Source organism: Capricornis sumatraensis, chromosome 3 (genome assembly GCF_032405125.1).
Source record: "Capricornis sumatraensis isolate serow.1 chromosome 3, serow.2, whole genome shotgun sequence".
NCBI classification, from domain to species: Eukaryota; Metazoa; Chordata; class Mammalia; order Artiodactyla; family Bovidae; genus Capricornis; species Capricornis sumatraensis.
Genome location: NC_091071.1, coordinates 23220022 through 23232844, shown reverse-complemented (window position 1 = coordinate 23232844; position 12823 = coordinate 23220022). Strand labels below are relative to the sequence as shown.

At 37.0% G+C, this 12823-nt stretch overlaps 1 protein-coding gene across 1 annotated transcript in view; it reads right to left on the bottom strand.

The window, feature by feature from the left end:
- Window positions 1-12823, bottom strand: part of DNAH3 (dynein axonemal heavy chain 3) — a 231387-nt gene that overhangs the window by 167240 nt on the left and 51324 nt on the right. The window contains exons 16-18 of the mRNA XM_068967931.1: window positions 8506-8659; window positions 7595-7739; window positions 1174-1385 (exon numbers count right to left, since the gene is read on the bottom strand). Of these exons, the coding sequence (XP_068824032.1) occupies window positions 1174-1385; window positions 7595-7739; window positions 8506-8659 (511 nt within the window). The remainder of the gene's footprint in view (window positions 1-1173; window positions 1386-7594; window positions 7740-8505; window positions 8660-12823) is intronic.

Here is a 12823-nt window from a genome sequence, read left to right as displayed (position 1 = left end):
GAGGCACCCCGTGAGTACCAAGTGAGCCAGCTATCCCTGTACAGATCTCTCTGCTGAGGCAGTTCAAGACCCAAAGTCTACTAGATGTCTTTGCTTTGTTCTTTAAGTCCTATGCTTATGTCTTGAATTTCAAAACTCCTAATAAGGGTGCTCTCAGACTGCTTCTAGAGAGAATGTCCCTGGTCTTGTGCATGCTTTGTAGAGAGGGAGTTTCAGGCCCAGTCAGGGAGGGATCTGTGCATGGAGAGCCAGTCTCATCTCCGCCTCCACACAGAGCAACTCCCTGGTAGAAGATGTTTCAAGGCCGTTGCTAGCTCTTGAATGTGATCATCATTTTAGAAACACAGTGAGTTTCCTTTTTTCTTATTAGTATTCACACCACATTTGTCACCTTGATTGCCTGTAAAAATCCCTCACGCTAGATTGCTTGTAAAAATCCCATCGTTTTCAGGGAGAATAATTATTATTCTCATTTATGGACTCAAAAGGGCTGAAGAAAACAGTGCAAAATTATTTCTGAACATAGCCTGCTGGATGATGAAGCTGAAGTAGGAATCATTTGGCATCATTAGGAGCCCCCAGAAATAGACTTTCACTTTTGTGTAGCCTAGGTCAAGGAACAAATCCAGGCCCCTCTCATTGTAATTTGAGACCCTTATCATCTTTTGGGGCTCCCCAGGTGGTGCTAGTGGTAAAGAATTTGCCTGCCAATGCAGGAGACAAGAGAGACGTGGGTTCGACTCCTGGGTCAGAAAGATCCCTTGGAGTAGGAAATGGCAACCCACTTCAGTATTCTTGCATGGAAAATTCCATGGACAAGGGAGCCTCGTGGCTTACAGTCTACTGGGCCCCAAAGAGTCAGACACAACTGAGCAACTGAGCACTATTGTCTTTAGGACGCTGAACAGCAAGGTGCTTAGGAAAGCAGATAAAGAGAGCTTTTGTGGCCACTGGCTGGACTAATACTCAACCACCAGCAATGGGGTCCCCAAAGAAAAGGATCAGCCTGTTCATGTGGAGAGGCAGGAAGGGTATCACCACCTTCACTCTCTTGGCCTCAAGTAGATTTTCCTTTCAGAAAGAAAAATTTTGACCCATTAATGGTTCCTGCCTTCCAAAGGGCTATCAGGACCAGAAAGGGGCTGGGCTGGTGGGGTGGGCAGTGACAAGGACCTGCTGCCAGTGCCGGTCTTTCATTCCTGGGTTGCAGGAAATGGTGAGGATAGGGATGTGCTGCTTGAATTTATCAATCTTGATTTTCACATTCTCTGCTAAGCGCCTAGGTGCAGGCATGTCCGCTAAGGTCTTGGTCAATTTGTATATTGTCCTCCACATATTCCCTATTTCTTCTGCGATTTCCTCAGCATTCAGTAAAAAGAGGGGTCCTGAAATAGAAAAGATGGGGTGGGAGAAAGGTCAGATCACCAAATAGTGTTAATCACACATACCTTAATTCTCTGAATTTATAATTATGTCTATGGTATGACACTGTTAACAAGCACAAGCTTTGGAGTTGGTCTGAAACCTCTACCTAACCAGTGAAGCCTTGGGCATACTAATTGAACTTTTCTAAGCCTCAGTAGCCTGACCTGGGACACAAGGATAATAATGGGTACCTTGATGGGTAGCTGTAAAAATTATATGAGACAAATAAAGTGGCTAATATAAAGTCTGGCATAGAATGTTAGTATGGAAGCAATTGTTAGATTTAAGTTGTAGATCCTATTACAGAACTATCAAGAGGTGTTCCACAAATGCTGTGAAATATTAACAATTGGAGAATGTGGGTGAATAGGAACATGGGAGTTAATTGTACAGTTCTGAGAGATTTTATACAAGGTTGAATATTAAAAATAGATATTCTTTAAAGCAGAAAATGACATCTCATTAAAAAAAACTTTGCCAAAACATTCATTTACTTTTTTTCTTTCCCAGATATCTTCTAACATTTGGGTTTCACATTCAGTCTTTCCATGCTGCTGCTTTCTTCTCCTTTTATATTTCAAATTAGTATTAACTCATATTATGATGTTGCTAATTAACTCAAAAACACTTTTCTTTCAGGGCTGCTGAGACTAAAAATAAACTTATTCATATAACTTCATTAATAAATAACATACTTAATCAGCCCACACAATTTTGTTAAGATCTAGAATATTAAAATGTTTTTCAAAGAAGGAAAAATATGCACATTTCTTTATATATATATATATATAAAGATACAATATATAAAAAGAATCATACACCATGTTTAAGTGAAGTTTATCAGCAGAATGCAAGGTTGATTTAATATTTGAAAATCAAGCAATGTAATACATGATATTAACAGTCAAAAGAAGGAAAATCACATGACAATGTAAATTGAAGCAGAAGAAGCATTTGACAAAGTCCAATATCCATTCATGATAAAAATCCCTAAACAAACTAGGAATAGAAGAGAATGTCCATAGCCTGATACAGAGCATGTATGAAAACCTACACTATCATTATATTTTTAGACATATTAAGTATATACAGCTTTTTATATGTCATTTGGACTACAAAAAAGTGGTTTAAAAACATAAAAGCAAAAAACCCATTACACTTAATGGTGAAAGATGGAATACTTTCTCCCTAATATTGGAAATGAGGCAAGAATTTTTATTCTCATAACTTAATAACAGAAAAGATAGTTGGAAAAATTCCCCAATACTTAGGAAATTAAACCACATACTTCTAAATAACACATGGTCAAAAAAGAAATATCAACAGAAATTTTAAAATATTTTGAGGTAAATGAAAATAAAAATTAACATCAAAAGTTGTGAGATGTCACAACCCTTATAATATTCAGTGAAAAGGCTTCCCACTAAAATCTGGAACAAGACAAAGATGTCCATTTTTACCACTTTTATGCAGTATAACATTAGAAGTCCTTGGCATAGCAATCAGACAAGAAAAATAAAAATGAAAGGTATCCAGATTGAAAGGGAAGAAGTAAAACTGTCATTATATGCAGATGACATGATACGCTATATAAAAAGGCCTAAAGATTCCACACAAAAGCTACTAGAACTGAAAAATGAATTCAGCAAGGTAGCAGGATACAAGATTAACATATAGAAATTGGTCGCATTTCTTTATACTAACAATGAGATATCAGGAAAGAAATATTAAAATCTTTTAAAATCTCATCCAAAAAATAAAATAAAATATGTAGGAATAAACCTGAGCAAGAAGGTGAAAGACTAAGAACTACAAAACATTCATAAAGGAAACTGAAGATGATTCAAAGAAATGGACATTTATCCCATGCTCTTGGACTGAAAGAAGCTAAAATGGCCACATTATCCAAAGCAATCTATAGATTAAACATGATTTCTATCAAAGTACCCATGATCTTTTATCCCCACAGAACTACAACAAATAATACTAAAATTTATATAGAACCATAAAAGACTCAGAATTGGTAAAGAAATCCAGAGGGAAAGGAATAAGGTGGGACACATAACCCTTCCAGACTACAGACAATACTACAAAGTTACTGTAATGAAAAGAGCATGATTATTGGCACAGAAATGACATGGATCAATGGAACATAACAGAGATCTTAGAAATAAACCCATACAGCTATGGTCAATTAACACAGCAAGAATGTCCCCTCTCACCACTCCTTTTTCAACATCATTATGTGGTAGTTCTAGATAATGCAGTAAGACAAGACAGGAAATAAAAGGATACAGACTGGGAAAGAAGACACAAAACTTTATTTGTATATGACACTATCATGTACATAGAAAATAGGAAAGAATCAATAACAAATAGAAATCTCCGGAAAGTAATTCACAGCTACAGCAAAGTTGCAGGGTACATGGTTAATACACAAAAGTTAATTGCTTTCCTATATGTTATTAACAAACAGTGTGGACTGGAAATTAAAAACATATCCATTTACATTCAGTTCAGTTCAGTTCAGTCGCTCATTTGTGTCCGACTCTTTGCGACCCCATGAATTGCAGCACGCCAGGCCTCCCTGTCCATCACCAGCTCCTGGAGTTCACTCAGACTCATGTCCATCGAGTCAGCACCCTCCAAAATTGAAACACTTAGGCATAAACCTAGCAAAATATGTACATTGTCTATATAAGGAAAACTATAGAACTCTAATGAAAGAAATTAAGGAAGAAGGAAATAAGTGCAGAAAAAAATTACTACTCATGTATAGGAAAATTCAATGTTGTCAAGATGTCAGTTCTTCCCAGCTGGATCTATGGATTCAGCACAATCCCAATCAAAATACCAACAAGTGTTTTTTGTAGATACTGACAAAACTGATTCTAAAGTTTATGTGGAGAAAGCAAAGACCCAGAATAGCCAATATAATATTAAAGGAGAAATGTAAAGTTGGGGAACTGTCATTATCCAGCTTCAAAACTCACCATACAGCTATGATAATCAAGTGCATTTTTGGTAAAAGAAGAGACAAATAGGTCAGTGGAACAAAATAGAGAGCCCAGAAATAAGGCCCACCATAGTCACCTGATCTTTCACAAAGAAGCAAAGGGAATAAAAAAGAGAGTGAAACTTTTCAGCAAATAGTTTTAGAATAACTAGATATCCACATGCAAAAACTAATATAGATGCAAAGTGTACAGCCTTGACACAAATTAATAAAAATGGATCATGGACTTAAATGTAAAATGCAAAATTATAAAAATTCTAGGAGATACACAGCAGAGATCCATAGCAGAAAAATCTAGATGACCTTGGGTTTGGTGCTAACTTCTTAGATACAAAACTAAAGGCATGATCTATGAAAGAAATGACAAACTAAACTTTATTAAAATTAAAATCTTCTGCTTTGTGAAAGACACTGTCAAAAGATTGAAAAGATAAGCCAAAGATTAGTAGAAAAAAACTGCAAAACATATATCTGATAAATGATTGCTGTCTGAAATATACAAAGAACTCTAAAACTTGACAGTGAGAAAACAAAATTAATTTTAAAATAGGTTAAAAAAATGCTGCCAAATCCCAATTGTTTTAATATACACAACAAAATTTAAAACATGTATCATAGCTTTATATAAAATATATGTATAAAATATACATCATAACTCTTAAAGAAATGGGAATACCAGACTACCTTACTTATCTCTTGAGAAACTTGTATGCAGGAAAAGAAGCAACAGTTAAAGCCAGACATGGAACAATGGACTGGTTCAAAATTAGGAAAGGAGTATGTCAAGGCTATATATTGTCACCCTGTTTAGTACATCATGTGAAATCCCAGGCTGGATGAAGCTGGAATCAGGATCGCCAGGAGAAGTATCAATAACCTCAGATATGTAGATGACACCACTCTAATGGCAGAAAGTGAAGAGGAACTAAAGAGCTTCATGATGAGGGTGAAAGAGGAGCATGAAAAAGGTGGCTTTAAACTCAATTCAAAAACCTAAAATCATGGCATCCAGTCTCATCACTTCATGGCAAATAGATGGGGAAAAAGTGGAAACAGTGACAGATTTTACTTTCTTGGACTCCAGAAATCACTGCAGATGGTGACTATAGCTGTGAACTGAAAAAATGCTTGCTCCTTCAAAGAAAAGCTATGGCAAACCTAGACAGTGTATGAAAAAGTAGAGATATCATTTTGCTGACAAAAGTCCATATAGTCAAAACTATGGTTTTTCCAATCACATACAGATGTGAGAGTTGGACCATAAGGAAGGCTGAGCACTGAAGAATTAATGCCTTTGAATTGTGGTGCTAGAGAAGACTCTTGAGAGTCCCTTGGACTACAAGGAGATCAAACCAGTCAATCCTAAAAGAAATCAATTCTAAATATTCATTGGAAGGACTGATGCTGAAGCTGAAGCTCCAATATTTCGTCACCTAATGTGAAGAGCTGACTCACTGGAAAAGACCCTGATGCTGGGAAAGATTGAGGGCAGGAGGAGAAGTGGGTGATAGAGGATGAGATGGTTGAATGGCATCACCGACTCAATGGACATGAGTTTGAACAAACTCTGGGAGATAGTGAAGGACAGGAAGTCTGGTGTGGAGCAGTTCAAGGGGTCACAAAGAGTCAGACATGACTTAGCAATTGAACAACAACAAATAAAAAGAAATACATGTAAATTTAACAAAACATGTATAGAATTTATATGCTGAAACCTACAAAACATTGGCAAAACGAAGTCAAAGAAGATCAAAATAATTAGATATGCAATGTCCATGGATTGGAAGATTTCGTGGTAAAGATATCAATTCTTTTCCAAATTGATCTCTAGATGTAATATATTTCCAATCACAATTCCAGCAGATTTCATATATAAATGAATAAGCTGATTCTAAAATTTTATACAAGAGATATAAAGACAAAGGTACTGTAAAAGTTGTAATATAATTTGAAAAAGAAAGTGGAATTTATATGACAGTCTCAAAAAGACAAAGCTGTAGTAACAATGGAGAGATCAATAGTTGCTAAGTGTTAAGGCTGTAGAGAGTGTGATTAGGAAGGAGTAGTACAAGGAAGTTTATTGAAGTCATTGGAACTGATAAACAAAATACAAAAAGTTTAAATATATTATCTCTAACAGACATGCTAAATTATAAATACTTCCTTAACACCATAAATATTTTGTGCCTCAAATCAACAAAAAGCATCATGTTTAAAGGTGACATTCTAGAAGAATTCCATTAGAATCAGGAATAAGACAAAGGTGTTCATTATAACTACTGTTTAATTTGGAAGTGCTAGTTAACACAGAAAAGTGAATTTTAAAAGAGGTGTGAAAGTGATAAATAAGGTAAAATATTCTAAATGTGTAGATATGATTGAGTACTTGAAAAACTAAAATGTATCCATAAAAATATTATTCAAAACTGAAAATTATTTAAATAAGGTGGTTTACTAATAGAAAAAAGTGAGAGAGCACATAAATAGACTTATTAAACAAGGAATTCAATTGATCAATAAACATTCAACTTCTATTAAACGAAAAAAACACTTTTTTGAGAATAAAAGTAAAGCTCTTATTTCTCATGTTTGTTGAGGGTATGAGGAATGGGCACTCAAATACTGCTAGAAGAATATTAAATTAAAACATAACTTTTCTGGAAAGAAATACCAATAATAAAAGTAAATTCTAAAATCCTTATATTTTTATTACAACCTTTTCTTTGATCTAGCCATTTCACTTCCAGTAATTTATCCTAAGAAAATTATCATTATTGTGTCCAGAAAATTGGCAACAAAGGTGTTCCTCATAGTTGTGTTTATTATATTGAAGCCCTGGCATAAAGCATCAGCATAATAGGGGAGCTGCCATCTTATCCTCCCACCACTTGCCTCTCTGAGTCACTATCCAATCCATGGCTTTGAGTGGTTGCCCATTCTAATATATCCTAGCTACAGGTCTAGCTTTTTGATCCCCACCTTCCATCGTTATCACATCAGAAAAATTTAACTATTGTTGCCTTAATCCAGAATATGAGAATATGATAAAAAGTCCAGCCAGAGTCTGAAGTCCCAGTCTTATTTCAGAACTGGCTGGGTTGATTCTGCTACCCTACTCCCATCCTGTCCGAGTAGAGTGAAACTGCGGCATACCATTCATCCATTCCTCTGACTTGGTGCTAAACTCATAGGCTGTCACCCACAGCTGCTCATAAGGCACTTTGTTGGTCATCACAGTTTGCAGAAGAGGGAAGGTACTCTTCTCCTTTTCCAACAGCTCCTCCTCCTTATTGATCAACTGCAGGGCAAAAGGGGATGCTGTTTATTGGGTGGGTGGTTCTTTTGAACCCCAGAAGCCACCATGGCAAATTCCTCAGCGCTTTGAAAACCAAGTTGAGGAAGATGCATGTTGATCTGGAGAGTAAGACCAGAAAATAAGGTATGAATTCAAGCAAGAAGATCTCTGTTACCTCTGAGGGTCATGGCACCTGAGATCAGGGAGTGAAACTTTCCAATAATTGGCCACTTGCTCCATCATCTTTGCTTCCACCATAACACATACATATTCCCATTTTCATGAATTTTTTATTTGTACTTTAACTGTTAACACAATGTTACCTTCTTGTGCTTAACTGCCTCAAAGGTAAGTACTTTAATGATTAAAGAACTTACTACTGTAGACAACTTCAGGGCAAGTTACTTAGCTTCTCCAAGACTTAGTTCTCCCATTTTAAATAGAGATAAACGAATATATAGTACCTACCCCAAAGACTTATTATGGATATTAAGTGATATTTCACATAGGAAGTCCTTTGTACATTATGTACATAATACATGCTTGATACATGTCAGCAATTATTCCGTTATATTAATAACTCTTCTTTATGTACTCAGTGACTAACAAAGCTGATATAATGTAGGGGTATGGGGAAAGGTAGTTGAAAGTACCAGAGAAAGAACTTGTTAATCAGCTAATACTATCCACCTGACAGGTGATGTTAGGAAAACACATAAGGGACCAACAGTGCGGTACAGTCATAAGTGCCCATCCCAAGACCCCGAACCTCAAATTCCACCAGTGCTTGATCTAGGTTCTTTGAAAGCTCATTAAGCTTTTCAACATTGTTCTTCATTTCTTCTGTAGTCATTACTTCACGTTTCCTAAAACCTTCCAGTTCCTTGCTGTAGCCCTCAAGTTTCACTTCAAATTCTGAGCACCTGAAAGTAAAGACAATCCAATCATATTTGGATTTTCCATTTATCAGCACTGCTCAGCCATATTCAAGCCTGGGGAGAATATGACCTTCTGATACCATAGATGTAAAACTTACAAATATATGCTATTATACATAATTTGTAATCCTACCTCCCAGAGACAGCTGCTGTGAACCTATCGGTGGTTAAATATTTCCAGATGTTTCTCATACAGGTAAATGTATATAAAATATGTATTATAATATATATATGCTATTTAATATATGTTGTTGTTTAGTTGCTAAGTCATATCTGACTCTTTTGTCACCCCAAGGACTGTAGCATGCCGGGCTAGTGTTGTCCATGGGATTTCCCAGGCAAGAATACTGGTGTAGGTTGCCATTTCTTACTCCAGTGGATTGTTCTGATCCAGGGATCGAACCTGTGTCTCCTGCATTGGCAGCTGGATTCTTTACCACTGAGCCACCAGAGAAGCCCTAATAAAATATATACACGTATAAAATTCATGCATATACATATTATTTATTAGATATTTATTATTAAATGCCTAATTCCAAGAACTGCTCTAGGCATCAGGAATATATTTGTGAAGTACACCCTTAAGCTCCCTACCCTTATGGAGCTTGTATTTCAGTTTGGGGAAACCCAAACAGTAAACATATATGAACGGATGAATGAATGGATGGATAGATAAAACCATACCTAGATAAATATGAAATAAGCTATTTCTGATAGTGATAAATGCTCTGAAGAAAACAGAACAGAGCAGAATGCCTAGTGGACGGAAGTGAGGAGCTACTTTAGTTAGAGTGATCGGGGGAGACTATTCCAGAGGTTTATCTACTTTATTCATATTATCAACAAAGCAGTTCTCAAATGTACTTCTCCCTTTTCCTAAGAGGTAGATTAGCATAGTGTTAAGAGGATAGGTTCTAGAGCTGGACTGACTAGTTCAAGTCCCTACATTGCTACACAGTAGCTATGTGACCTTGTTCAAGTTCTTTAAACTCTTTAGGCCTCAGATAAAACAGGGATGGATAAAGTGCCTACTCTAATAAGCTAACATATACAAAATGCTCAAATTGAGCCTGGTACATAATAATCACTATAAAAGTGTTCAGTCTCATTCACTAGAATTTAAACTCTACCAATGCAGTTTTAATCTCCTTAATTCCTTATTGAATCTCCAGCACTTAGAAGAAGCATCTGGCATAATACCATCAATATTCATTGAATGAATAAGGGGAATTTGCCATGGAGAACAACTATAGTAACATAAATTTGGCTATTATCTTAAAAATACTTTATTTTGTTACACAGTTTTGATGTTCCTTTTTTTTTTCTTAAAAATAATTTAAAAGAGTTAATTTTCAATGGTTTGATTTGAATTTATTTCTAACTACACTGTGTGGTAAGTAGCCTCTGGTAAGGTCCTCAAAGAGCCACACCTCCTGGTACTTATATCCTTGTATAACCGTCCTCTTGAGTTTGGGCTAGAGCTAGCAACTCACTTCTAACAAAGAATATGGCAAAAGTGATGGGATGTTACTCCCTCACTTTATAGGCAAAGGTAGTCTCAAGTTGGAGCCATTGGTTATGCTTGATACCTGCAATAGAATAGGACATCCTTCTATTCTCTCCCTCCCCAGTCTTGCCTTAATGGTCTCCTTCTCATCCTTCAAGTCTCATTTACATGAGCCCTTCTTGGATTTGCCCTTTGAATGCAACCACTGCGCTCCATTTTCCCAATCTTTTCCTTCATAGAGCTTCTGTCTTATCAGCTTTATCTTCCACCTCCCATGTCCCTTTTCTTCTCTGTATCCTCAGAGAAGAGAAATGGATACAGGAGCCCAAGAGGAAAGCAGGCAAGGTGGCTACTGCCTCTCATGCTTATTTTTCACCAAAGTTTTAAGGATTCAGAGATAGAAAACATAAGTGCAACGAGACACATAGCGCTAAGTTTTTGCTTTTGTTTTGTGATTTTATACTCTGATAGGTATTAATTTCAGAGAATATCCTTATTAGGAAAAAAGTCTCATTCATTCACTCACTCATTCATTCATTCATCAAAAGAGTGAGAACTTGCTATTTGCAAAGCACTATGTTCTCCCTGGACACCCCAGGACACAATCTGGGTACTCTCCCTAAGATACCTTTCTTTCTCTTCACAAGATGCACTCTCATGGCAAAGAGCAGCTTCCTGAGATATTTGCCATGCATATTCCAGGTTACTTTTAGGCCCTTGGAACCTGCCACTGAGTGGAACAAAATGGGAGGAAAGCTGATTCTCCTGTTGTCCACACAATTATGTGCTGCTGACTGCCTTTTCACATCATTAAAATTCTTTTTAGATGCCAAATACAGACTTACACACAAAGATAAATCTCTGATAAAACCACTTTTGAATTCTTCCCAGAGAGAAGTAGTATACAAACTCAGTGATTATTGGAAAATATTAGTTACCTATTGCTTAAAACTTCTCTTTTACAAATTTTATTGAAGTACAGTTGACTTGCAATATTATATTGGTTTCAGTTGTATAACACAGTGATTTGATATCTTTATAGATATTAGACATTAGACAGTTATTACAAAATATTGACTATATTCCCTATGCTGTACATTACATCACTGTAAAATATTTTTTATAACAGTTCGTATTGTTTTAAATTTTTTATAATTGCTTAGCACATTACAATTTCTTAAAGTGCTTTGAAATCCATAGTATATACATATATATATAAGTATGTCATTAGTAATTAGTAGGCACTCGGGAAATTTGGTTAAGTAAATTGAGTTCTATTCCTAGGATCACCTGAAGTCTGTGGGAGAATACTGCAATAATTTTAAAAAGTTATATTGTTAAGAATTCTGGCAAGAAACATAATTTACTCTGATGTTCAAAGAAAGAGACGTCAATGAAGGGACTACTTACAGAGGTGAGATGTGGGTAGGGTTACAGGAACAAAGAGAGGAGAATGAAGCATCCAGAGACTAGTAACCTCAGAGGGAAGTCACTATGATCCCTAGGCCTGAGGGGACAATGAGAACTGGAAACACGGAGGAGAAAGAATTGTTATCCCGGAGGGATGCAGCTACTGGCCAGAACCCCAGGAACAAGTAGGGAGGGAGAGAAGCAGCACAGCAGCCACTCTCCAACCTCGAGAGGGCTTTCCACTGGCCCTGCCTGTCTGGATCCAACAGACACAGGAGCTGAAAGCTAGAGACTGCAGGAATCAGCCAACCATGCATGGAGTGGACAGAGGAAGGTGGATAGAAATTGCGAGAAGGGGTGGGGACAAGAAATGGAAATTGGCACTGAAGTAAAAAAAAATTACTGCGGCCTGGGAAAATAAGGTTAAGTCTCAGAGAGAGAAGGGGACTGTTCTCATAGAAGATGAATGAATAAATGAGTATTTCTAAGCCCTCCTCACAGGTTTTCTCAGGATTTATGCAAAAATGATGGACAGGAAATTTAAGAGTTCACTACAGAGAGGGCTGACCCCAGGGTTGCAGATGTCTGTAGAGCTGCTTTTCTGCTGAGCTCTGTGATTGAGAGCTCAGATACCAAGTGATGGGTCAAGCTTGAGCTGCTCCTCCCTCCAAGAAAAAGTCTGGCACTCTCCCCTCACCATAAATGACACGTGTTCCAATTTCTTCCAGAGCCACTTCTCAGTCCTCTTAACTTCAACAGTTACTGTGACTGGTCGTAGAGTAATGTTCTCGAAGTCTGCTCACAGGTAGTGGTTTGAAAGTTAAGAAGCATTTTTCTCCCTAAAGAAGTCATTGTTAATGTGCAAAAGAAGCTAACTGCTCTTGAATGCCTGCCATGTGCTGGATATCACTTAGGCATCACCTCAGACCATTTGATTTCATCCCTTAACACAATGACACCTCTCACAAAATGAGATGAACTGAGACTGGTTCTACTATCCCCATTTTCCAGATGAGGACACTTAGGCTCAAAAAAGATGAAGAAATTTGCTCCTGTTCATCTAGCTTTTACAATAAAGCCCGAGGGCGGCGGCGGGAGGTGGGAGGCCGGCGGGCGGCCGCCCCACTCAGCCCGCCGTTTTAAAATAAAACTAAAAATAAAATGGTTCTGCGTCTTGGTGAGGTATCAAAACTCAGTTCCACTGAGGGGGGAGGCTATGTGTAAGGGGTGAG